Source organism: Sorex fumeus, unplaced genomic scaffold, assembly GCF_029834395.1.
Source record: "Sorex fumeus unplaced genomic scaffold, SorFum_2.1 ptg000122l, whole genome shotgun sequence".
Classification (NCBI taxonomy): domain Eukaryota; kingdom Metazoa; phylum Chordata; class Mammalia; order Eulipotyphla; family Soricidae; genus Sorex; species Sorex fumeus.
In genome coordinates this window covers 12399208-12426384 of record NW_026606179.1, presented here as the reverse complement: position 1 = coordinate 12426384, position 27177 = coordinate 12399208, and the positions used below count along the sequence as shown (strand labels likewise).

The 27177-nt window shown below is 41.9% G+C and overlaps 1 protein-coding gene across 1 annotated transcript in view; it reads left to right on the top strand.

The window, feature by feature from the left end:
• The first annotated feature begins 9130 nt into the window (after window positions 1-9130).
• Window positions 9131-27177, top strand: part of LOC130043324 (sulfotransferase 2A1-like) — a 29940-nt gene continuing 11893 nt past the window's right edge. Inside the window, exons 1-2 of the mRNA XM_056135576.1 lie at window positions 9131-9263; window positions 18952-19160. Of these exons, the coding sequence (XP_055991551.1) occupies window positions 9131-9263; window positions 18952-19160 (342 nt within the window). The remainder of the gene's footprint in view (window positions 9264-18951; window positions 19161-27177) is intronic.

Here is a 27177-nt window from a genome sequence, read left to right as displayed (position 1 = left end):
CTGTCAGTGCATGCACGCTCCCAGTATGTCACTGACATTGTGCATAGGCGACACTGTATATGTGTTTGACCCTCAGTTTGTAAGTCTACAAATGCCTCGAGCAGGCCCCAGTAATGTCTCTTTCATCCTAGCCCTGAGATTATATTCAAGGCTCTTTAGGAGAATGAGACCCATCATTGTTACTGGTATTTGGCATATTTGGTATGCCACGGGGAGTTTGCCAGACTCTGCCCTGTGGGGACTCTTCCCAAATCTAGAATAATTCTACCTCATAGTAAGTATAATCAATAAGCATCAACGTTTAATATATTCATCCTGTCAACTATGAGTTTTACTTCTGAATTACAAGTTATTAATATCTTATTATTAATAAACCTTTACCAAAAGAGGAAAAACTCAATCCTCAACTGAAAAGTCCTATGAAGTATATACTGTTATTTTTCTTATTAACAGACAAGAAAATTGATGGCGGTTAGGACAATGATACAGTACTATACCCACTGGGGTATAGTACATTCATCTTGCATATGGTCAACTACAATTTAATGCCTGGCATCCCATACAGCCAAACTCGCAAGCTCACCAGGAAAGATTTCTGAGTGCAGAGCAAGGAATGTTCCCTCCTGAGCACTGCCAGGCGAGGTCCAAAAAAAAATTAAAAAACAAAACAAAATCGAGGGGCTGGAGTAATAGCACAGCGGGTAGGACGTTTGCTTTGCACGCGGCCCAACCTGGGTTTGATTCTCAGCATCCCATATGGTCCCCCAAGCATGGCCAGGAGTAATTCCTGAGTGCATGAACCAGGAGTAACCCCTGTGCATCGCTGGATGTGACCCAAAAAGAAAAAAAAACAAAAACAAAAACAAAACAAAATCGAGACCCAGAGAGGTTAAGTAGCAAAGCTGAAAATCTAAACGTTTCTTGACCAGAAAGCTGATATTTTGAAATCATATATTTCTTCTAACCTGATCTTTTAAATTCCCAGTCCCACAAATCTAAGAAGATTTTTATTCAAATATTTACTGAGTTTCAACTTTGAGTGATCTATTTTAGAAGCTGACACTATAGCAGTAAAACAAAGCAATTTTTAAGATCTGTCTTTGCAGGGGCTGGAGAGATAGCACAGCGGGTAGGACGTTTGCCTTGCACGCGGCCGACCTGGGTTCGATTCCCAGCATCCCATATGGTCCCCTGAGCAACGCCAGGAGTAATTCCTGAGTGCAGAGCCAGGATTAACCCCTATGCAAGTCTACAAAATTGTAAGTCTACAAATTTATAAGTCTACAAATGTACCTAAGGGTGTTTCACTACTAAAATTTAAAAAAATTCTCTGTCATGGTTAGATAAAAGTGAAAACAAGTCACACTGGACTGGAGATAATCATTTATATGGGAAACACGATTATTGGAATTTTCTCTTTATGCACATATGCAGGATAATGCTAACTGTGCTGTCTTACAATGGGAAAGTCAATTTAAAGGGTACTTGACAAAGTAACCTCTGTGAGGTCATTTACAGTGGGACCAAGGCCCTGAGGAGGTCTTTCTCCTTTAATTAAATCAAAAGCTCTTGCTTTAAGAAACCATCAATGAGGGTAGGTAAGACAGAGGACAGACCAGTTTGACAATGAGAACTGCGCATTATCATGCTGAACAAGATCTGAAGGCTAAAAGCAGGTAAGGGATAAACTTTATAACCTTTCAGTATCAATATTGCAAACCATAAGCCCCAAAATGTGTGTGTGTGAGAGAGATAGAGATACACACACACACACACAGAGAGAGAGAGAGAGAGAGAGAGAGAGAGAGAGAGAGAGAGAGGATTTGTAAGGGTCTATCTCACAGTGATTCAATAAAAAGTAAGAGAAAGAAAGAAAGAAAGAAAGAAAGAAAGAAATCATTAAGCATCAATTGCTGGAGAAGTGAAGGTGTGAAGGTGATATGATGGAACAGGTTTCATCCTTCCTAGAACCCCACTCAATTGGAGCAGAATGGAAGCCTAGTCAAATCATCAACTTCCTTGTTTCACTTTTTACCTTTCTGTGCCCCTGGAAACTCATACCTGACAAAATTGCCAGAAAGAATTTTCTCTGTTGTCTGCCTTAATCTATGAACCCCAGTTGCCTTTCACTGCTCCCCAAATTGACGTGCTTTGCCTTGTCATTGCCTCTTGTGTCTTCAGGTTGAGATGAAAACGACCACAAGAGAGAAGAGCATAATTTTATTCACTCAGTTTAGGAATAGTTTTTTTTTTTCCAAATGAGCACTTATATGTAACTTGTGAGAGTGAAATCAAATTAAATATTTAGAAATTAAACTCATATATATCACAGAAAGGGGGTAGGTGGTAGATGCACAAAGACTACGGGATACATTCAAATTCATTACAAAGTGCTCATTCAGGCTGCACTCCTGGAATTCTCTGTCCTAATGTCCTATGCTACAAGGGTCAGTTAGCTAAATTGAATAGTGTACTTCCCAGAAATATTTAATGAAATTGTATTATTAGTCAGGGACTGTTAATAATTTACAGAACACTTCTTTTGCATGTATGAAGTGCTGGTTTTGATCTGTGTCCTAAACAACCAAAGTAAAAGGGCTTCATTACTAGGGCCAGAGACATAGCACTTGCCTTGCATGTGGAAGACCCTGATAGATCTCAAGAATGAGATATGGTCCTGGAGCATGGCCCGAGGTTACTCTTGAGCAGAGTCAGGAGAATTCCTTGCTCTCCACCAAGTGTGACCCCAATGTCTCCCTCAAAGCAAAGAAATAAAAAGTTTTAATGAATACGTGTGAAAACAATACAAAATAATGGGGCTGATGTAGGAGTACATAGTTTACTTGCATTGCATGTGACTGACTAGTGTTCCATCTATGGTATATCTTGTGGCACACTGAGACCTGCCAGTGCAGAGCCAAGAGTAATCCCTAAACACCTCCAGTTTTCTGCACCCCTCTCCATGAAATTTTTGTCCAGGATCTGAGGAACTAGTCACAGGGAGAGTTACAAATCACAAGAGCATATTCAAGTCAGGATTGTCACATCGTCCTAAAATCTGTCTCTATTCTCAGGAAGTCAGTGGCATTTTAGTCACTAAAAATTTGTATTGGAGCAGAGATGCCGACAGAGCCCATGGCAGGTTGAATCATCCGGGACACCCCAGAACGGAGTGGGTGAGCCAGTACCTACCCGAACAGAGTTTTGGCAGCTGAGAACTTCCACACTCCAATCACGGCCAGCCTCACAGCCAGACTTCAGAGCTTTGGATGAGACTCCTCCAGAAATGAATCTGTTTAAAAACTCATGTATGTGGGTTTTGTGACTGAAATCTCCAGGCTCTCATGGAGTCAGGGATGGCATACCTTCTCCTATTCTTCTGGAAGCCTAGCAGTCATGCCCTTAAACTTCCTGCTGTGTTCAATAATTTTATTAACCAGCCATGATCCAGAGGCTCATAAAATCTCAAAAGAGACCAACAAGATACAGAGATTTTCCAGATCCCACACCAGGCTGAGCGATACAGGGCACCCAATGTCACAATTCAGTCCATATTTAACTCTGCTGTATCACACCATTTAAAATTTTGAATTACAGGAAAGCAATTTACATTCATCCAAACTTTACATACTGATAAACTAGAAGTAGCACTCCACATTGGATGGGGTGTAGAGTAGAAGGAAACAAATCTTGACCAACAAGATAAAAACCACAAGGCTTAACTTGTAACAACAAGTTAGTAATCTCTTATACAAGGGATTAAGGGCTCCATGGTGAAATATGACAATCTTCACATACCTTCTTCTAAGAAAATGTTTCTTGATAATTTTTCATGAATTATGTATAACAACCAATATAAAATAAATTACTCAGTTCCTGCTATAGGGATAGTCTTTTGGATGGTTGGGAAAATTGGAAATAATGGTGGTGGGAAGGTGCATTATGATGGGATTGGTGTTGGACTATTGAATGTAACAAACCATCATAAACAAATTCATTTTAAAAAATTAGAAAAATTTTATATCGACCTAAAGCCTGAGAAGATATCTTTTTTCCTTCTTCTTTGCCCTGAACACATCACCACTTTTTCTTTTTTCTTTTAATGTAGTATTGCTATTTATTCAGGCATTGATTAGGCTGATTGAATTGGGTTCGAACTCCACCTTACTATTTTTTTCTTTTTATAAATTTATTGAAGCAGCGTGAGGGCAGTTACAAAGCTTTTGGGTTATGTCTCAGTCATATAATGATGAAACACCCGGCCCATAACCAGTGCCCATTTTTCACCACCGAAAACCCCAGTATACCCCTTTTCCACACCCTCCCACTACCTGTGGAGCAGATGATTACCACATTACTCTCTCTCTCTCTACTTTGATTACATTCAATATTTTGACACCAGACCTACCATTATTATTTGGGATTTTACCCCAATACTCTGATCTGCCGAAATGGCAACTGTAGGCAATTTGTTTTCTATTGCTGATTTTAAATAATATATGATGTTGTGTGGCTGCAGTAGTGGCCATGCGATTTTGCAATCTCAAAATTTTAACAATTAAATCTGGAGGGATTTTGGTCAAAACCTGCTGGGTTCTGAGATTTGTTCCTGAGTCTCTGGGATCTTGACTGTTAAGCAGCTTGATCAGGAGCCAGAAAGACTGCGTGGGCGACGACTTGCGGTCTTATGGGGGCGGGGAGGAAGGGTCCGGCTACACCTCCATCCAGTGAGGCCCCTCGTGTCTCATAACTGTGAGCCCAATCCTGACTGTTCAATGGCATCTGGAGGACGGCGGCCACGAGCCTCCAATGCGGAGTAGGCGGAGGGACAGCATCCTTTCCCACCAGGGGTAGCCCGGAGACAATAACCTACTGCGTAGACTGGACACATTTCTGCCAAAGCCGCTAGGTTCCGAGATTTGTTTATGAGTCTCTGGGATCATGACCTTTAAGCAGTTTGATCAGGAACCAGAGTAGTCTTGCCTACAATTATATAGCTGAGATGAAGGTGGTTTGTGGGTGTGTCTCTCAAATACCTAACTTTTGTCCATTTACTTCCTTGGTAAACTTGGTCCAAAGTTGTTGGGGTCTAGTCAAAGGCACAGCAGCAATTTTGGGTATCTAGAAGTCTGAAGGCACCAGCTGGCTGCTGACGTAATTGCCTCACAGGTACAGATTGACCTGCTGGCAGCACAGTATCCCACTTGAAAATATCACCACTTTAATGATGTCAAACAAGAAGGCAGGCACAGGACCAACCTTTGTTGGTGCAGCTGTCTTTGCTAACTGGTTCTCCAGCCTCTCCTTCATTCACGGAGCAAATCCATGACCTGCCCATTTCTCCTGAGACATCAACATGATCTTTCTGCGTCCAGCAACTTTTGGAAAAATACCATCATTGACAGTGAGTTTGCATTTTAGGATACAGTATTGCTCACAGATATGCAAAACATCCTAAGGGCCCATATCTCTACAAATTGTCCCAATAGTATTAGAGATGATGCCTTGACTTCTCTGTCAAATGCCAGGATGGAGTCAGTTCTGCAGGATTTCTTATGGAAACCTTGCTGAGTGGATCTCAGTGGATTGAGATTTTTACCCAGAGCTTGAAAAACACTGTCTAGTGGTTTTCTAAACTTGCTGTGGACAGGTTTGACGGTGGGGGACCTTGGACTACTTTTCATATCCCAGGGATTGTTCAGGCTTGTGAATAATTAATAGGTTTCGAGCTTTAGAAAAAATTGAATTTAAAAATCATATATTAGACTGAAGATACCTTGGTCGAATGGTCTAGCTTTGACGTCCATCTTTATGTTTTTGGTGGGTGCTAGAGAAGGACTGCCTCCAATGCTCAGAGATCATTTCTGATGAAATGTGTAGGGGACCATGGGATGTTGGGGATCGAACTCTGGTTGATCACGTGCAAGACAAGTGCCCTCCCCACTGTGCTGTAGCTTTGTCCCTGCCTTGATATTGATGTGCATTTACCAATTCAGGGGATTTTGAAAAACTCTTCTCATGGCCTTTCACTTCCAAACTAAAAAGCATCTGGCAGTTCCAAATACCTTATTCATTCCAAATCATTGCTCTCGGGGACGATATGTCAGGATCAAAAGGAGCACATACTTGAAATTCCCCAGGTTTCAGTTCCTAGTTTTAGTTCCCCCAAAAATGTGTGTCTAAAGTTCAATGCTATTATCTGATGATGAGGTGCTACTTGGTTCCTTTGGGAGCAGGGGTGACCCAGGTCACACTGGTGGTTCTCTGGCCTTGGGTGCTGTACCTGGGATATTCAGGAAGTCAAGTGAGGGCAGGATTTGAGCTGGATCAGGCTCATATTATTGTAGTATCTCCCATTTCCTGTTTAGTGTATTTTCTTTATTTACTATATTTTAGTAAGTAGAACTTACTTCAAAGTATGCAAATCATGTCGCTTAATAATTGCTTGATAGAATGAAGTTTTCCAAGTAGATCAACCCATGTAATACAAGCAATCACATGCTGAAAACTTTTTGTCCTCTCAGAAAGCCGATTTTGTGCCTTCAGTCAACCAAACACTAACCATCTGCTGTTTTTGTTGTTCTTCACTGAAGATTTGTTTGGTCTGTTCTACAATGTTATATAAGTAAAACCGCAGAGAATGTTCTAAAAAAGTGTGTCTGATTCTGATCTTCATTTTCAAAGACACACAGTGGTTCTGTGTGGCAGTGTAAAGCCAATTGGATTGGCCCCTTTGACCTGCATTTTGCAGGGTTGATGGCAAAGAATGAGACAGATGAATGCAGTGGCATATCCAGGTGTAAAGGTTGCCTTGGCAGCCCCAAACAAGGTCCCAAGCTGGTTATTTAGTGAACACAGTACCTGCATCCCCCCACAACTCTCTTGTTCCAGACCAGTGAGCCATCATAATGGTAACAGACACCTTAAGGACATTACCGGGTACATGGAGTGCAAGGCCTGGGGTATTTACAGAACTCGATCAAAGGGCAATGCAGCATCAGCAAGAGTCTTTCAAGTACAGTACAAATGATAATTTGTGTTGCCAGAATGATAGCACAGCAGTTAGGACAGTTGCTTGCATACTGTGATGCAGATTCACTCTTCAGCATTCTGTAAAGTTCCCACAACTCTGAGTTTAGAGCCAATAGTAAGCCCTGAAAACTGCTGGGTGTGGACCCCAAACAGAAATCAAACCATGATAATTCCTTATTCTCTTCTTGCCTGATTGCACCTTTGCTGCCTTCATTGTAACTAAGCTAGACTTATTTAACTGAGATGATTATCTCAACATTGGATTTCAAATGAAGAGACTGATTTCCCACCGATGTGCCTAATACTATTCTTCCTCTGTTTTTTTGACAACTTGTTCCATGTGTTCTTGGAAGTTGCCAGGTGTTGAGGGCATAGATCTCTGGGTGGTAACAAGACTAATAAAAGATGTGAGGGCAGGAGGGCCAGGAGGGCAGAAACTTGAGTGCACTCAGGCCTTGCTGAGGTGAAGGTGGACTCGGTGACTGAGAGACTCCACCTGAGTCACAGATGCCTCTCCAATCACATCTCAGCCCCTTCTGGAAGAAGCTGACTCAGTTTCAGGGGAGAATCCCTGGTGTGTGTACATTTTTTTGTGTATAGAAGTGTTCAGGAACATGACTAGGGAACCACAATCAGATCTGCCCCAACACTCCCTTGGCCTGAGCTTCTCTCTCTGGATCCAGTTGGCTCTATGCGATTGGTCTCAGTGTTCCCTACCTCAGTCACTGGGCATCAGCAGGTGCCCTGATTATAGGTCCAAAAGCACATGAGGCCTAAAACACAAAAAACCATTTTCACAGCCAAGATGATCTTCACATTATATCCTCCCCTATCTCCTTCTCCTCTGTCTCCTCTTCCCCCTACTCCTCCTCCTTCTCCTTAGCTTCATCCTCCTTCTCTTCTATCTTAACATTTTTCTACATTGCCTCTTTTTGTTTTTCTTTTCTTTTTTGTCAATGAATCACTGAGAGATAGTTACAGACTTACAAACTTTTCTGATTATATTTTAGTCATACAATGATTGAATACCTATCCCACCACCAGTGCCCATTGTCCACCAAAAATATTTCCAGTATCCCTCCTTCCCCCATAACCATCTCTCCACAACTCTGTGACAGGTATATTCCTGTTTATTCTGTCTCCTTTTGGATGTTATGGTTTGCAATATAGGTACTAAGTGTCCATCATGTTTCATTAGACAATAGAAAACAAATTGTCTAATGTTGCCTTTTCGGCAGGTCTGTGTATTGCGGGGAAATTCTGGATAATAATGGTAGGACTGGTGTAGAAATATTGAATGTAATCAAAGTAGAGAGAAAGTAATGTGGATATTTTCTGCCACACGGGTGGGTGTAAGGGTGGGTAGGATAGGGGAATATATTGGGGTTTTTAATGGTGGAAAATGTGCATTGGTGAAGTGATGGATGTTTTATCATTGTGTGGCCGAAATTTTAACATGAAAGCTTTGTAACTGTTTTCATGGTAATTCAATAAATAAATTTTTTACAAAAAAAGAAAGAAAGATAATTGTGGGACAGTTCCAATTGCATATATAAATAAGCAAGCAAATAAACTGACAAAACAAAATTCTCTGTTGAAAAGAAATAGAGCTATATGGGAAATAAGAGGATTCAGAAAAGAGAAGAAATAGACTGTAGGGAGTTTGCCTTGCGTGAAGCCTGCCAGGCCGAGCTGGGTTCGATTCCTTCGCCCCTCTCGGAGAGCCCGGCAAGCTACTGAGAGTATATCGCCCATATGGCAAAGCCTGGCAAGCTACCTGTGACGTATTCAATATGACAAAAACAGTAACAACAAGTCTCAAAATGGAGACGTTACTGGACCAGCTCGAGCAAATCAATGAACAAAGGGAGGACAGTGAAACAGTGAACTTGAAATAAATTAAGTCTATCATTATTGGAAAAAAAGATTCATACTCAGATTCCACTTAATGTCTTTTGAGTGACCTCACAGTTGCATAATATCATGATCCTTGCACCAGCCTTAGTGATTGTTTGGACTTAATTATAATGTGGAACTTACAGTAAATGGAGCAACCTCCAACTGTGGATAACACTTTCCTCCAAAGAAAGCAATCAGAATGTCTGTTGAGAAAAGGATTAATGGTGTACTTTTTCCGACCGTGATTTTCACACCTGCTTTCATGACAGAAGAGTGGCATAATTTTTTGTTTAAGGATGAAGATGTCTTGCTGCTAACCTACCCTAAATCAGGTAAGGCAGCTGGAGCAGGTGCAGAGATGGGTTGTGGCTTTGTCTGTGGGCATTAGGGAAAGAAGAGAGGCTTTCTATAGGCCAGACCACCAGTGTCCAGGGAACTGGACGTGGAACAGGAACAGAGACATCCTAACAGGCCTTGGGTGGGGGATACCCAGGCTCTAGGGAGCCAATAGGACAGAATCCTAAGACATTATCAAGTGTTTCAACTAGGACAAGATGCAGAAATCTAGACGGAGCTCATCAAAGACCTAGAAGAGAGTTTGTTGATTTGCTGGGACTGTAGCGACTTCACTACACACTACATATAGTCCTGTGATCAGGCTATGTCCTGTGAGTAGAGTTTCACTTTTCAGTTGTAAAGTGGATTAAAGACAATTTTTTATTAGTGAAACACCATGAGGTACAGTTATAGACTTACAAATTTTTGTGCTTGGGTTTCAGTTATACAATGATCAAGTACCCATCCCTCCACCAGCGCCCGTCCTCCACCAATACGGGTCCCAGCATCCCTCCCACCCCCCATTCACCCATCCCACCCTGCCTCTGTGGCACAGCATTCCCTTTTGTTCTCTCTCTCTCTCTCTCTCTCTGGGTCCTGTGGTTTGCAAGAGAGGCATTGAGTGGCAATCATGTTCGGTCTATAGTCTACTTTCAGCAACTTCTCCCACCATGGGAGGATCCTCACAACACCCTTTATTTGGTGCTCTCTTCTCTATCTGAGCTTCCTTTTCCCCTAGCACGTGTGGCTGGCCTCCAAGTCATGGAGCAACATTCCTGGTACTAATCTAGGCGACTCCTGGGTGTTAGTCTCCCATTTTTTTGCTTTTTTGTTCCCAAGATGAATGTAATCTTTCTGTGTCTATCCCACTCTTTCTGACTCATTTCGCTTAACATGATACTTTCCATGTAGTACCACTTGTATGTGAATTTCATGACTTCGTCTTTTCTAACAGCTATATAGTACTCCATTGTGTAAATGTACCAAAGATTCTTTAATCAGTCATCTGTTCTCGGGCACTCAGGGTTTTTCCAGATTCTGGCTATTGAAAAGAGTGCTGCAATGAACAAACAAGTGCAGATGTCACTTCGACTATACTTTTTTTTTCTCTCTGGGATATATTTCCAGGAATGATATTGCTGGGTCAGATGGGAGCTCAATTTCTAAATTTTTGAGAATAGTCCATACTGTTTTCCAAAAGGGTTGGACCAGTCGGCATTCCCACCAGCAGTAAAGGAGGGTCCCTTTCTCACCACATCCGTGCCACATCGGTTGCTTTTGTTCTTTTGGATGTGGGCCGGTTTCTGTGGTGTGAAATGATATCTCATTGTTGTTTTGATCTGCATCTCCCTGATGATTAGTGATGTAGAGCATTTTCTCATGTGCCTTTTAGCCATTCGGATTTCTTCTTTGCAAAAGTTTCTGTTCATTTACTCACCCCATTTTTTGATGAGTTGGGTGTTTTCTTCTAGTGGAGTTCAACCAGTACTTTGTATATCCTTGATATCAAACCCTTGTCAGATATGTATTTGGCGAATATCCTTTCCATTCTGTAGACTCTCTTTGTATTTTGGTCACTGTTTCTTTTGAGGTGCAGAAGCTTCTTAGTTTAAGATAGTCCCATTTGGCTATCTCTGTTTTCACTTGCTTGGCCAGTGGCATGATATCTTTAAAGATACCATTAGCTTCAATATCATGGAGGGTTTTTTCAACTTTGTCTTCAATGAACTTTATGGATTCCGGTCTGATGCTGAGGTCATAAAGCCATTTTGATCTTACTTTTGTACATGGCATTAGGCAGAGTTCTGAGCCCACTTTTTTGCATGTAGCCGTCCAATTTTGTCAGCACAATTTATTAAAGAGGCTTTCCCTGCTCCATTTCACTTTTCTTGGCCCCTTATCGAAGAATAGATGATCATATGCTTGGGAGGAGATGTCGGTATATTCAATTCTGTTCCATTGGTCTGCAGCTCTGCCTTTGTTCCAGTACCATGCTGTTTTAATTATTTCTGCTTTGTAGTAGAGATTGAAGTTCGGGATGTTGATTCCTCCATTTTCTTTTTCCCAAGAATTGCTTTAGCTATTCGTGGGGGCTAATTGTTCCATATAAATTTCAGGAGTGTTTGCTCCATTTCTTTGAAGAATGTCATGGGTATCCTTATAGGGATTGCATTGAATTTATACAATGCTTTCGGTAGTATTGCCATTTTGACAATGTTAAGTCTCCCGACCCATGAGCAGGGGATATCTTTCCATTTCCTCATGTCCTCTTTTATTTCCTGAAGTAGCGTTTTGTAGTTTTCTTTGTACAGATCCTTTAATTCCTTAGTTAAGCTGATTCCCCGGTATTTGATTTTCTGGGGCACAATTGTGAATGGCATTGTTTTCTTCATGTCACTTTCTTCTCTTTCACTATTTGCGTATAGGAAAGCCGTGAATTTTTGGGTATTGATTTTATAGCCTGCCACTTTACTATACAAGTCTATTGTTTCTAGGAGTTTCTTGGTAGAGGTTTTAGGGTTCTCTAAGTATAGTATCATATCATCTGTGAATAGTGAGAGCTTGATTTCTTCCTTCCTACCTGGATGCCCTTAACATCTTTTTCTTGCCTAATCACTATTGCAAGTATTTCCAGTCCTATATTGAACAGTAGTGGAGAGAGTGGGCATCCTTGTCTCGTCCCTTATCTTAGGGGGAAGGTTCTCAGTTTTTCTCCATTGAGGATCATGTTTGCTGTCGGTTTGTGGTAGATAGCTTTAACTATATTGAGGAAAGTCCCCTCTACCCCCATTTTAGCAAGTGTTTTCATCATGAATCGGTGATGAATCCTGTCAAGTGCTTTCTCTGCATCTATTGATATGATCATAAGATTTTTATCTTTTCTTTGGTTGATATGATGGATTATGTTGATTGATTTTCAAATGTTGAACCATCCTTGCATCCCCGGGATCAATCCCACTTGTCATGGTGTATGATCTTTTTGATGAGTTGTTGATTTCTATTTGCTAGTATTTTGTTGAGAATCTTCACATCTGTGTTCATCAGGGATATCGGCCTGTAGTTTTCTTTTCTTGTGGTGTCTTTGTTTCCTTTTGGTATGAGGGAGATATGGGCTTCATAGAAACTGTTTGGAAGAGTTTTCGTTTTTTCAATTTCCTGGAAAATCTTGAGAAAAACTGGCAGTAGGTCCTCTTTAAATGTTTGAAAAAATTCGCTAGTAAATCTATCTGGACCTGGGCTTTTGTTTTTGGGAAGACTTTTGATTACAGTTTCAATTTCCTTGATGTGAATAGGTCTATTCAGGTACTCTGTATTTTCTTGATTCAGCTTTGGGAGATGATAGGAATCTAGGAATTTATCCATTTATTCTAGGTTTTCTTCTATCGTGGCATACAGACTTTCAAAGTAGTCTCTGATGATCTTTTGAATTTCTTTGGTTTCTGTTGTGATATCCCATTCTTATTTCTGATTCGATTTATTAGGGTTCTCTCTGTTTCTTTGTGATTGTTGCTAGTGGTTTATCTATCTTATTTATTTTCTTGAAGAACCAGCTCTTGGTTTCATTGATCTTTCGAATTGTTTCTTTGGTTTCTATGCCATTGATTTCTGCTATAAGTTTTATGATCTCTTTCCTTCTGCCCACTTTGGGCTCTTTCTGTTCATCCTTTTCTAAAATCTTGAACTGTGAAGTCAAGTTGTTTATGTGCATGCTTTCTTTTTTCCTGAGATATGCTTGCAGAGCTATAAATTTTCCCCTTAACATGACTTTCGCTGCATCCCATAAGTCTGGTAACTCGTGTCTTCATTCTCATTTACTTCCATGTGTCTTTTGTTTTCGTCCTTGACTTCCTTCCTGATCCACTCGTTGTTAATTGAGTTGTTTAATTTCCATGTGTTTGATTTGGTTCTCCGTGTCTGTGTGTGATTCACTTCTAATCTCAGTGCATCATGATCTGAAAAGATTGTTGATACTATTTCTATCTTTCTGATTCTATTTAGGTATGTTTTGTGGCCTAGGACATGGACTAATTTGGAAAATGATCTATGCGCACTGGAGAAGAATGTGTGTTCTTTCTTTTTGGGGTGTAAAGCCCTGTATAAGTCTATAAGCCCTTTCTCTTCTATTTCTTCTTTCAAAGCCAATGTTTCCTTGCTGAGTTTTGTTCTTGTTGATCTATCTAGAGGTGATAAGGTGATGTTGAAATCTCCAGCTACTATTGTGTTGCTAACAATGTCCTCCTTAAAATCTGTTAGCAGTTGTTTTAAATATTTAGCTGTTCCCTCATTTGGTACGTATACATTTAAGAGTGTGATTTCTTCCTGTTGTATGTATCCCTTGATGAAGAGAAAATAGCCTCCGCTGTCCATTCTAATCTTTTTCAAAGCTAAATTAATGCTGCCGGATACTAGTATGGCCATCCCAGCTTTTTTGAGGGAGCTGTTTGCTTGCAGGATTGTTTTCCATTCTTTGACTTTGAGTCTATGTTTTCTCTGTCTGTTGACATGTGTTTCTTGTAGGCAGCAGAATGTTGGGTTCTGTCTCTGAATCCATTTTGCCACTTTGTGTCTCTTAATTGGTGTATTTAGATCGTTGACATTGAGAGAAATTATTTTTATGGGATTTTGTGTCATCTTTATGTAAGGGTGTGTTGTGTTTGTAGGGTTTGTTTTGTCTTACAGTAGCCCCTTTAGCCCTTGTTTTACGTTTGTTTTTGAGTCTCTGAATTTCCTGAACTGCTGTTTGTCTTGAAAATAGTGTACTGTTCCTTCGATTTTGAGTGAGCGTTCAGCCGGATAGAGTATTCTTGGTGAAGTATTCATTTCATTGAGTTTTTTCACTATATCTCGCCACTGCCTTAGGGCTTGGAGGGTTTCCTCTGATAGATCTGCTGTGAATCTAAGGGGTGCTCCTTTGTATGTGATTTCCTTTTTTGCCCTTGCTGCTTGCATTATTGTATATCTATTGGCAGCATCAATCATTCTAACTATGATATGTCTTGGAGTGTTTTTGTTAGGGTCTCTTTTAGCTGGCACCCTTCGGGCTCCTTGAACCTGAATGACTGCATTGTGGAGCCTGGGAATTTTTCAGCAATGATTTGTTTCACCTTGTTTTTTATGTTGGGATTGTTTCCCAGTGAAAACCAGAGATTCTAATGTTGTTCCTCTTGGAGTCTTCTGCTAGGACTCTGATTCTCTGTAGAGCTATTTTGAGGTCCCTTGCCACTGTTTGTTGTTGCCTGTTGGCTTGATGCAGCTGATCTTCCAGCTCACTGATTCTCTCTTCAGCTGTGGTCATTCTATTGTTGAGAGAAGAGACTGAGTTTTCATTTCATCTATGGAATCTTTTAATCATGACATTTCTTCTTACATTTCTTTGCGTAATTTGTCGATTTTTTCTGTCATGTTACTAGATGTCTGTCTGACTGTTTCATTGAGTTGATTGAACATCTTCAAGACTTTGTATCTGAATTCTATGTCAGAGAGGTCCCTTAGGTGAGCAGTATCGACAGAGTCTTCTGAATTCTTTCCGCTGTCCTCCCCTTGTGGTGGGGATTTGCGTTGTTTCTTCATATTGCTGTGTAGGTTGGGGACTAGGTTCCTTGGGGAGTAGGTTCTTCAGTATGGCTAAACTACCTGCGGCAGCATGAGCATTGGCGCACTGAAAAATATGCCACGCCCACTTCTACAGAAGCCATGCTGACTTGTTTAGAGGCCATGCCTCCCACGAAAACCTTGGTTTGGGAGGAGATCAGCGCAGTGTGAGGAGTGAAGAGGGGAAGGCAGACACTTAGAACTGCTTTTCTCCAGGTGTCTGGGAGGACGCCTGGGTCTTGCAGGGAGAGATCCAAGTCCTGGTTTCAAATACCGGCAGATGAACAGACCTGGGTTTGGGACGAGATCAGCACAATGTGAGGAGTGAAGAGGGGAAGGCAGACGCTCAGAATTGTCTAAAGACAATTTAAAGAGAAGAAAAGTTTCATCTGTTTGAGATGCTAAGAATGAATGTGAACAACTAAGCACCAACCTGCTCAGGAAATCCTCAATAATTCAGTAACAACATTATGAAATTATAACAGTGAAAACCAATGAACTTTTATTGACCTTAGTTTGGATCATTTCATTAGCCTTTGTGTTGTAATAATGCATAGGAAGTAAAATTGATTTACCTCCTAAGCGATACCGTGAGATGGTGGGTGGGTTATCAGGGACATCGGTGGAGGGAAGTTCACACTAGAGGTAGGCATGTTGTTTGAACATTTAATACCTGAAATAATTGTATTTTGAACAATATGGTAAATCATGGTGTTTTATATATATACATATATTTACATATATATGTATATTTAAAAGTGCATGTAAAGGGAGAGTTTATATGGATTCAGTAGAAGGTGCTGCTTGAATGTTTATAACCAGGTATGAAACTCCTTCTCGTAAGTCAAGACTGTCTTACAAAGAGAACTATGGGGAAATGGGCAGAGAATTCCAGACATGTCCCCAGCACTGAGACATTTCATTGTTTCTTTGCTTACTGAGGTACCAAAGTGTTTCAAGAGTATAAATGTTTCTGTTTGGGGATACACTGCACCATTCCAAATTCAACACCAAATTGGCAACAGCCCTGCACCGCTGCTCAACCACTCGTCCCTCAATAACGTCAAAACGATGGGTGCAGGCTAAGGGGTACCTTTCCCAGAGTCCCACTGCTTTATTTTCGTATTTATTTTATTGATTGATTATCAGCTATATAACCCGGTATCTATTTTTTATTCATTTTATTTTTATTCACGATCACAATCACCCTGTTGTTCATTGATTGCCTCGAGCAGACACCAGTAACGTCTCCTTTGCCCTAGCCCTGAGATTTTAAAAAGTGCCATATTCAATTATCTTTCAGGGTTAGGAGAATGAGATTCATCGTTATTGGTATTTGGCATATTGAATATGCCAAGGGGAGTTTGTCAGACTCTGCCGTGCAGGCAAGATACTTTCGGTAGCCTGCCGGGTTCTCCAAAGTAGGAACGAGATAATAAGATGTTGTGCCACCGTTAATGCGGCTGCACACTTCCGGGAGCTGGGTTTTATAGTCTCTGGGTCTTGGCCATTGATGGGATTACCTGGCGCCAGGGGCAGTTGGTGAGTGTGACGCCTGCCTACTGGAAGATGGAGGATTTTGGTGGAGGATGCTCAGCCCCGATCCGAGCAGGCTTGGAGATCTCAGTCCCAGGACCCGCATGCCTGGGTTCCTCTGCCGGTTCCTTCATGCATGAGGCCAGGACGTGTGGCAGGAGGTCTCAGCATGGCTGTGGCATTATTTTTATCATTATTGTTTTAATTTTATTTTCATAAGATTGTTCACATTAGTTCATTACATTCAATATTAAAACACCAATCTTGCCACCATTACACCTTCGCACCACCATTATTTCGAGTTTTCCCACCACCAGTCAAGCCATCCTGACAAGGCCAGATGCTAAATAATTTATTTTCTACTGCCCATTATGAATATCATGATATTTTATATATGATATATAGAATATATGTTATATAAAAAAGGTAAAGGTAAAGGCCCTCCCGTTGATCGTCGATTTGCTCGAGCGGGCCCAGTAACATCTCCATTGGAGACTTTGTTGTTACTGTGTTTGGCAAATCGAATACTCTCGGAAGCTTGCCGGGCTCTCCGAGAGGGGTGGAGGAATCGAACTCGGGTCGGCCATGTTGGCTGCTTGTAAGGCGAACGCCCTACCACTGTGATATCGCTCCAGCCCTATATGTTATATAAATATATTTATATATAATTATATAAAATATATATGATAGCCTATAAGAATATCATGATAGGCTGTGAAAGGGGCCATGTGCTTCTGGAATTTTTATATTGTAAATGGTTGGGGTCCAGAGGCATCTCTGTGGGGAGCTAATTCATTTTGAGATTCATTTGGGCAATTCTGGATCAAGGCTTATGATGCCCTGAGATGGCACCTGGAGGCAGATCGTGGGTGTGGCAGACAGGACCCCAAGTGGGCAGGGAGACAGGAAGGGAGGGCCAATCTCCATGCTATCATGTGACCTGGAGTCTTAGTTCTTGAACCCCAGCACCTGGGTTTTTCTTCTGGAAGCTCATAGCCACCAGGATTTTATCTGGAGCAGGCAGAGAGGACACACCCACTCTATCTGAGGTGCCGTGGTTGAATTGACTCTGTATGGGGTCTGGACAGAACTCTGGCAAGCTGTAGTCTTCCGGAATTCAATGCTGTGTCTCTGTCACCTGGTATTTAATTTCTCCATTACTTCCACATGAGATGAGAACAATTGGACGTCATCTAATCTGCCAGATGACCAGAATTCCTCACTATCTGTACAATTCTCATCTTTTTAATTCACTTATTGTTTGTGGGAATTGGGTTGCTTTCAGATCTCAATTTTTTCCTTAAATTTTTATTAGTGAAACACCATGAGGTACAGTTGTAGACTTACAAATTTTTGTGCTTGGGTTTCAGTTATACAATGATCGAATACCCATCCTTCCACCAGTGCCCATTCTCCACCACCACCAGTCCCAGTATCTCTCCCAACCCCCTTCCCCCCATCCCACCCTACCACTGTGGCAGTGCATTCCCTTTTGTTATCTCTCTCCTTTTGAGTGCTGTGGTTTGTAAAAGAGACATTGAGTGCAATCTTGTTCGGACTATAGTCTACTCTCATCACGCATTTCCCATCCTGAGAGGAACCTCCCAACACCCTTTATTTGGTGCTTCCTTCTCTATCTGAGCTGCCTTTTCCCGTAGCGTGTGCGGCTGTCCTCAAAGCCATAGAGTAATCCTCCTGGTACTTATCTCGGCTATTCTTGGGTGTTAGTCTCCTATTTTGTTACTTTATGTTCCCCAGATGAATGCAATCTTTCTATGTCTATCCCTCTCTTTCTGACTCATTTCGCCTAGCATGATACTTTCCACGTAGTACCACTTGTATGTAAATTTCATGACTTCATTCTTTCTGACAGCTACATAGTATTTCATTGTGTAGATGTACTAAAGCTTCTTTAACCAATCATCTGCTCTTGGGCACTCAGGTTTTTTCCAGATTCTAGCTATTGTAAACAGTGCTGAAATGAACAGACAACTGCAGATGTCGCTTCATCTATACTTTTTTGCCTCTCTGGGGTATATTCCCAGGAGTGGAATTGCTGGGTAAAATGGGAGCTCAATTTCTAGTTTTTTGAGAATCGTCCATACTATTTTCCAGAAGGCTGAACCAGTCGGCATTCCCACCAGCAGTGAAGGAGGGTCCCTTTCTCGCCACATCCACGCCAGCACCAGTTGCTTTTGTTCTTTTGGATGTGGGCCAGTCTCTGTGGCATGAAATGATATCTCATTGTTGTTTTGATTTGCATCTCCCTGATGATTAATGATGTAGAGCATTTTCTCTTGTGTCTTTTAGCCATTCGAATTTCATCTTTGATGAAGTTTCTGTTCAGTTTGCCGACCCATTTTCTGATAGGGTTGGATGTTTTCTTCTTGTGGAGTTCAACCAGTACTTTGTATATACTTGATTCAGATCTCAAATTTTGTTGATAGAATTGCGATGCACATGTGAAAATGGTGTCTTTTTTGTTCCATATTTAGTACAATGCATTTTTAAAAATCAAAGAAAATTTCCGATTGTCATTTTCTGTCCTTTATTTAGGAACAAACTGGATGATAGAGATTCTTTCCCTGATTCGTTCCAAAGGCGACCCCAAGTGGATTCAATCTGTGCCAATCTGGGACCGTTCCCCCTGGATAGAGACAAAAAAAGGATTTGAGGTATTAAAGGATCAGAAAGGTCCACGATTTATGACTTCCCACCTTCCAATTCAATTTATGCCCAAGTCATTCTCCAATGCCAAAGTGAAGGTGAGTGCATGGTGGTCCTTGTATATGTGATCAATGCTTTTTAAATGTCGGTATGCCCAGAGGTTAACAGAGACTGTGGTGGAGATGCAGAGTCTCTTTCAAGGGGCTGGAGTGGGGTCTGTGATTCCGTGTTGGATGACGTTACTGTGCATTTCTGAGTGCAATATGTTAATCACTCCACAGGGTTTCTGGTAGCCAAGTTAAAATGCAAATAAAGAGTTCTTTTCTGTGCTATGTCACCCCACTCTGTTAAGATGCTACTTAAATTAGGTCAGGTTGTAGCCCAAAGAGCTATCCATAGGAGCATGCTGGGAACATTCATGAATGAGCCCCACCCCAGGGTGAGTGGTTGGTACCCCTCCCTGAATTTTCTGCCCCTTTGTCTCTACTAATTGTCAATGTCTGTTAAGTTCAAAGGTCTAACACATCTCTCATGGAAATGACAAGTGACCCACAGGGATCATATAAAAAGTAATATACTGTGTAAATGTAGACAGGAGTTAGTTTTAGATGAACAATAGAGCCAAGTGAGGAAGAGTGAGTCTATATGTGGTTAGACAGGCGCACCTCAGCCTTCTCATCTCTGGGTCTCTCTATGTGTCCTGGACTCACAATCCCTTCATTTCCTCCTGAAATGAAACAATGGAGAAGTGAAGGGTGTTTTGGGTCTTGAAATTTCTGATTTTTGTTTTCCTAGAAGTCCCTCTGTCTCCAAAACTCAGTTCAGCGGAAACTCCGAGTATCAAAGTTGGCATTCAGTAGCATGGAGATCCAGGACTGGGTATCTTTGAAACCTTGTTGGGTTGAACTAATTCTTTCACCCTTTTTTAATTAGAGGATTTCAGTCATACAATATTGCAACACCTATCCCTTCACCGGTATACATTTTCCACCAGCAATGTGCCCAGGTTCCTTCCCACTCACCCCTAAGCCTGCCTCTATAGCAGGCAATTCTCTCTCTCTCTCTCTCTTTCTCTCAATCTTTCTATCTTTCTCCTTTTGAGCATTTTGCTTTGCTATACGGGCACTGAGAGGAAATGTGTTTGTTCAAGAAGTTCAGTATTTATTTGAGAAAGTACAATTGAAGTGGATTTTTTTTAACATTTTTTTTCTTTTTATTAGTGAAACACCATGAGGTACAGTTGTAGATTTACTTTTTTTGTGCTTGGGTTTCGATTATACAATGATCAAATACCCATCCCTCCATCAGTCCCATTTTCCACCACCATGGATAATATCCCTCCCCCGCCCCCATCCCACCCTGCCTCTGTGGCAGGGCATTCCCTTTTGTTCTCTCTCTCCTTTTGGGTTTTGTGGTCTGCAAAAGAGGCATTGAGTGGAAAACATGTTCAGTCCATAGTCTCATAGTCTACTTTCAACATGTATCTCCCCTCCTGGGAGTATCCTCCAAACACACTTTATTTGGTGCTCCCTTCTCTATCTGAGCTGCCCTTTCCCCTAGAATGCCCGGCTGGCCTCTAAGCTATGGATTAATCCTCCTGGTGCTGATCTCAGCTATTCTTGGGTATTAATCTCACATTTTGTTACTTTATATCCCCCAGATGAATGCAATCTTTCTATGTTTATCCCTCTCTTTCTGACTCATTTTGCTTAGCATGATACTTTCCATGTAGTACCACTTGTATGTAAATTTCATGACTTCATCTTTTCTAACAGCTACATAGTACTCCATTGTGTAGATGTACCAAAGTTTCTTTAACCAGTCATCTGTTCTCGGGCACTCAGGTTTCTTCCAGATTCTGGCTATTGTAAACAGTGCTGCAATGAACAAACAACTGCAGATGTCACTTCGACTATACATTTTTGCCTCTCTGGGATATATTCCCAGGAGTGGTATTGCTGGGTCAAATGGGAGCTCAATTTCTAATTTTTTGAGAATCGTCCATACTGTTTTCCAAAAGGGTTGAACCAGTCGGCATTCCCACCAACAGTGAAGGAGTGTTCCTTTCTCCCCACATCCGCGCCAGCATCAGTTGCTTTTGTTCTTTTGAATGTGGGCCAGTCTCTGAGGTGTGAGATGGTATCTCATTGTGGTTTTGATCTGCATCTCCCTGATGATTAATGATGTAGAGCATTTTCTCATGTACTTTTTTGCCATTCAGATTTCTTCTTTGAGAAAGTTTCTGTTCATTTCATTGCCCCATTTTTTGATGGGGTTGGATGTTTACTTCTTGTGGAGTTCAACCAGTACTTTGTATATTCTTGATATCAACCCCTTGTCAGATGTGTGTTCGGCGAATATCCTTTCCCATTCTGTAGACTGTTTTTGTATTTTGGTCACTGTTCCTTTGGAGGTGCAGAAACTTCTTAGTTTAAGATAGTCCCATTTATCTATCTCTGTTTTCACTTGCTCGGCCAGTGGCGTGGCATCTTTGAAAATACCATTAGCTTCAATGTCATGGAGGGTTTTGCCAACTTTGTCTTCAATGTACCTTATGGTTTCTGGTCTGCTGTTGAGGTCTTTAATCCATTTTGATCTTACTTTTGTACATGGTGTTAGGGAGAGTTCTGAGCCCATTATTTTGCATTAGCCATCCAGTGATGCCAGCACAATTTGTTAAAGAGGCTTTCCTTACTCCACGTCACATTTCTTGCACCTTTATCGAAGATTAGATGATCATATGATTGAGGGGAGATGTCAGTGTATTCAACCCTGTTCCATTGGTCTGCAGTTCTGCCTTTGTTCCAGGACCATGCTGTTTTAAATATTACTGCTTTGTAGTAGAGTTTGAAGTTAGGGAGGTTGATTCCTTCCATTTTCTTTTTCCCAAGAATTGCTTTAGCTATTCGTGGGGGCTTATTGTTCCATATAAATTTCAGGAGTGTTTGCTCCATTTCTTTTAAGAATTTCATGGGTATCCTTATAGGGATTGCATTGAATTTATACAATGCTTTTGGTAGTATTGCCATTTGGACAATGTCAAGTTTCCCGGCCCATGAGCAGGGGATATATTTCCATTTCCTCATGTCCTCTTTTATTTCCTGAAGTAGCGTTTTGTAGTTTTCTTTGTACAGGTACTTTACTTCCTTAGTTAAGCTGATTCCTAGGTACTTGATTTTCTGGGGCACAATTGTGAACGGGATTGTTTTTTTCATGTAGCTTTCTTCTCTCTCACTGTTTGCATATAGGAAAGCCATGGACTTTTGGGTATTGATTTTATAGCCTGCAACTTTACTATACAAGTCTATTGTTTCTAGGAGTTTTTTGGTGGAGGTTATTGGGTTCTCTAAGTAGAGTATCATATCATCTGCGAATAGTGAGAGCTTGATTTCTTCCTTTCCTACCTGAATGCCACTAATATCTTTTTCTTGCCTAATCGCTATTGCAAGTACTTCCAGTACTATATTGAACAGCAGTGGAGAGAGTGGACATCCTTGTCTCGCCCCTGATCTTAGAGGGAAGGCTCTCACTTTTCCCCATTGAGGATGATGCTTGCTGTAGGTTTGTGGTAGATGGCTTTAACTATGTTGAGGAAAGTCCCCTCTATATCCATTTTGGCTAGGGTTTTCATCATAAAGGGGTGCTGGATCTTGTCAAATGCCTTCTCTGCATATGCTTTTTATCTTTTCTTTTGTTGATATGATGGATTATGTTGATTGATTTTTGAACGTTAAACCATCCTTGCATCCCTGGGATGAATCCTACTTGGTCATGGTGTATGATCTTTTTGATGAGTAGTTGGATTCTATTTGCTAGTAGTTTGTTGAGGATCTTTGCATCTGTGTTCATCAGGGATATCGGCCTGTAATTCTCTTTCTTTGTGGCATCTCTGTCTGCTTTTGGTATCAGTGTAATATTTGCTTCGTAGAAACTGTTCGGAAGTGTTCTTGATATTTCAATTTCGTGGAAAAGCTTAAAGAGGATTGGTAGTAAATCCCCTTTAAAGATTTGGAAGAATTTACTAGTGAATCCATCCGGGCCAGAACTTTTGTGCTTGGGTAGAATTTTTATTACCATTTCAATTTCCTTGATGGTGATAGGTCTGTTCAGGTATTCCAGGTCTTCTTGGTTCAGCCTTGGGAGTCTGTAGGAGTGTAGGAATTTATCCATTTCCTCGAGGTTTTGATGTTCCGTGGCATAAAGCTTCTCAAAGTATGGAGTGGATTTTTAAATGGGTGACAGACTCTGGGAATGCACTGGGCTAACTCCCTCCCTCCCAGATGCATGGGAAGATTAAATCATGCGCCTGTCTTTTTTTTTTATTAGTGAAACACCATGAGGTACAGTTGTAGACTTACAAATTTTTGTGCTTGGGTTTCAGTTATACAATGATCCAGTATCCATCCCTCCACCAGTGCCCATTCTCCATCATTTACATTTGCTTTTTTAAAATTTTTGTTAGTGAAACACGATGACGTACAGTTATAGATTTACAAATTTTTTGTGCTTGGGTTTCAATTGTACAATGATCAAATACCCATCCCTCCACCAGTTCCCATTTTCCACCACCACGGGTCCCAGTATCCCTCCCACCCCCCATCACTCCATCCCACCCTGCCTCTGTGGCAGAGTATTCCCTTTTGTTCTCTCTCCTTTTGGGCGTTTTTGTTTGCAGAAAAGGCATTGATGGCAATAATATTTGGTCTATAGTCTACTTTCAGCATGCTTCTCCATCCTGGGAGGATCCTCCCAACACCCTTTATTAGGTTCTTCTTTCTCTATCTGAGTTCCATTTTCCCCAAGAGTGTGTGGCTGGCCTCCAAGCCATGGAGCAAAACTCCTGGTACTAATCCGTCCATTCTTGGGTGTTAGTTTCCTATTTTGTTACTTTATGTTCCCCAGATGAATGCAGTCTTTCTATGTCTATCCCTCTCTTTCTGACTCATTTCGCTTAGCATGATACTTTCCATGTAGTACCATTTGTATGTAAAATTCATAACTTCATCTTTTCTAACAGCGACATAGTAGTCCATTGTGCTTATGTGCCAAAGATTCTTTAACCAGTCATCTGTTAGCAGGCACTAGGGTTTTTTCCAGTTTCTGGCTATTGTAAAGAGTACTGCAATGAACAAACAAGTGCAGATGTCACTTCGACTATACTTTTTTCCTCTCTGGGATATATTCCCAGGAGAGTTATTGTTGGGTCAAATGGAAGCTCGATTTCTAATTTTTTGAGAATCGTCCATACTATTTTCCAGAAGGGCTGAACCAGTCGGCATTCCCACCAGCAATGAAGGAGGGTCCCTTTCTCACCACATCTGTGCCAACACCGATTGCTTTTGTTCTTTTGGATGTGGGCCAGTCTCTGTGGTCACTTAATCACTTAACTTCCCGTTATCGTCGATTTGCTCGAGCGGGCGCCAGTAACGTCTCCATTTGTCCCTGTCGCGTGCTAGTGTAGCCCAATGGCATCTGTTCGCTCCGGGAACATGAAGGGCCTCAAACCGATCGTTCATGATCTTGACGAAGAAGTCTGACCATCTGGTAGGTGGGCGGCCACGCGGTCTTTTGACATCCCGTGGAATCCAGTCGGTAACAGCTCTAGTCCAGCGGTCGCCTTTAAATCTCATTACGTGACCAGCCCATCTGATTTTCGACACCTTGGCAAATGAGACAGCGTCCCTGATTCTTGATAGTCGACAGATGTCAGAACTCCGGATTCTTTCTCTCATTTGAGTGAAACGTGATATTCCAAGCATAGCTCTTTCTATTCTTCTTTGGGAGACCTGAATAGCGTTCTCATCCTGTTTGCATAGGGCCCAGGTCTCTGAGGCATATGCTAACGCATGAAGAACAGTGGAATCAAAGAGATGTGCCCGGAGCCGGAGGTTCTTCGTCCTCTTAGCTATTTCTTCGACGTTCTTGAAGGCCTTCCAAGCCGCTCTCTTCCTCCTGCACAGCTCGGGTGCCAGGTCATTTGTCATGTTGACCTCTCGACCTAGGTACACATAGCTGTTGCATTCGGAGATGGTCGTTCCATTGAGAGCGAATGGGGCGTCAGGAACGAGGCTGTTTCTCATAAACATTGTCTTCGTAAGATTCAGCTGTAGTCCTACCTTTCCACACTCACGGTCAAAGTCGGCCAGCATTTGTGCCGCTTGGCTGATGTTTGATGTTATTAAAACAATGTCATCAGCAAAGCAGAGGTGGTGTAGTTGCCGACCATCTATCTTCACTCCCATTCCTTCCCATTCCAGTCGTCGCATGATGTTCTCGAGGGTGGCACTGAAGAATTTCGGTGAAATGGTATCACCCTGCCACACCCCTCTCTTGACATCAATGATCACTTCTTTGTAGAATGGTGAGATCCTGGTAGTGAATCCGCAATACAGCTCACGGAGGATCTTGATGTATTGGGCTTGAATGCCCTGATTGGCTAGGGCTTCAATGACCGCTTCCGTCTCAACAGAATCAAAGGCTTCCTTTAAATCAATGAACGTTAAACAGAGCGGCATCTTGAACTCCCGAGAAACCTCAATGAGCTTGGTTATCGTGTGGATATGGTCGATGGTGCTGAATCCTTTGCAGAACCCAGCTTGCTCGCATGTTTGTCCTTCATCTAGTGTTCTGCCAATCCTATTTAGGATGACTCGATTGAACAACTTGTAGATGACAGACAATAGGCAGATCGGGCGATAGTTGCCAATGTCATGGATGTCTCCCTTCTTGAACAGTAGTACGGTCCTGATGGTTTTCCATTGGACGGAACCTTGCATTCATACAGGTAGCGAGTGAAGAGCCGTGCCAGTGTGTTGATGAGTACTGATGGCAGGTGTTTCAGGTGTTCAGGTCTGACCTTGTCTGGGCCGGGTGCTGTTTGTTTCTTTACCGACTAAATGGCATGTCGGATTTCGGAAGGGAGAACGTTGGGAACGACATATCCATCCTGTGGAATTTGGTATGTCGGCAAGTGGACATGGCTATCGAAGAGATTTGAGTAGAAGTCATGGATAATCTTCTCCATTGCCATTCTGGAGGATGTGATGGATCCATCAGGACGTCGGAGGGCAGTCATCTTGGTCTTGTAGTTGGCGAAGGACAGGCGGGCGTTACGAATACTTTTCCCGGCTTCTGCCGCATCTACCAGTACTTCTGCTCTTCTCTCTTTGAGGTCTTCCTTGATCACATCTCTGCACTGCTTTTCGAGCTCGGACCTTAGCTTGCAGTTGCCTGAGGCATGCGCCAAACCACGCTGGCGAATTAGCTCAAGAGTTTTCGAAGATAGGCGATTTTTTGTGGCTACCTCTCTCCTGGCGTTCCTCACACATTCATGGAGATGCTGAACCAGTCGATCGTATTCCTCGTCAATGTTGTCAACAATGGCATCTTCCCATGTTGCCGCAATAGTACCAAAGAGTTCCCAGTTGGTGGTTATTCTGGGAGTTGTCTTTTTGAACTTTGCAGCCCTTTCTCCCCGCTCTGTGAAGTACAATTTTGCACGAAGGAGACGGTGGTCCGATACCGTTCGAAATTTTGGGACAACAGCGACATCAGTCAGGCAAAACGTCGATTGAATATGATGTGGTCTATTTCGTTGTGGAATCGTCCACCGGGAGACTCCCATGTCCAACATTTAGATTCTGCCTTCTGGAACTGTGAGTTACCATGAATGGTTTTGGTCGACATGATGAACTCAGACAGTCTCTCGCCCTGTTCGTTCCATTCTAGGCCATGGGTCCCGATGTGAAGTTCTTCAGCTGATCTTCTCGGTCCTATCTTGGCATTAAAATCACCCACAATGATCTTGTAGAAGGTGTGGTCTTCTTTATAGAACTTCTCCAGCTCCATGTAGAACTTCTCGATTTCTCTTTCATCATAATGAGATGTTGGTGCGTAGACAACGAAGATAGAAACTGCAGGCAGTGAGCCACATCTATTCAAATGTAAACGTCTGATTCGGGTTGTTAGGCATTCGAATGAATCAATGCTCTTGGCCAACTTTGTGTTGACAAGGACACCAACGCCTCCAACACCTCTTTTATCACATGTTCCGAGGAACAATTCTTCTCCAGTGTCGAAAATGGCATGGTGAGATTCGTGCCTTCTTGTCTCGGT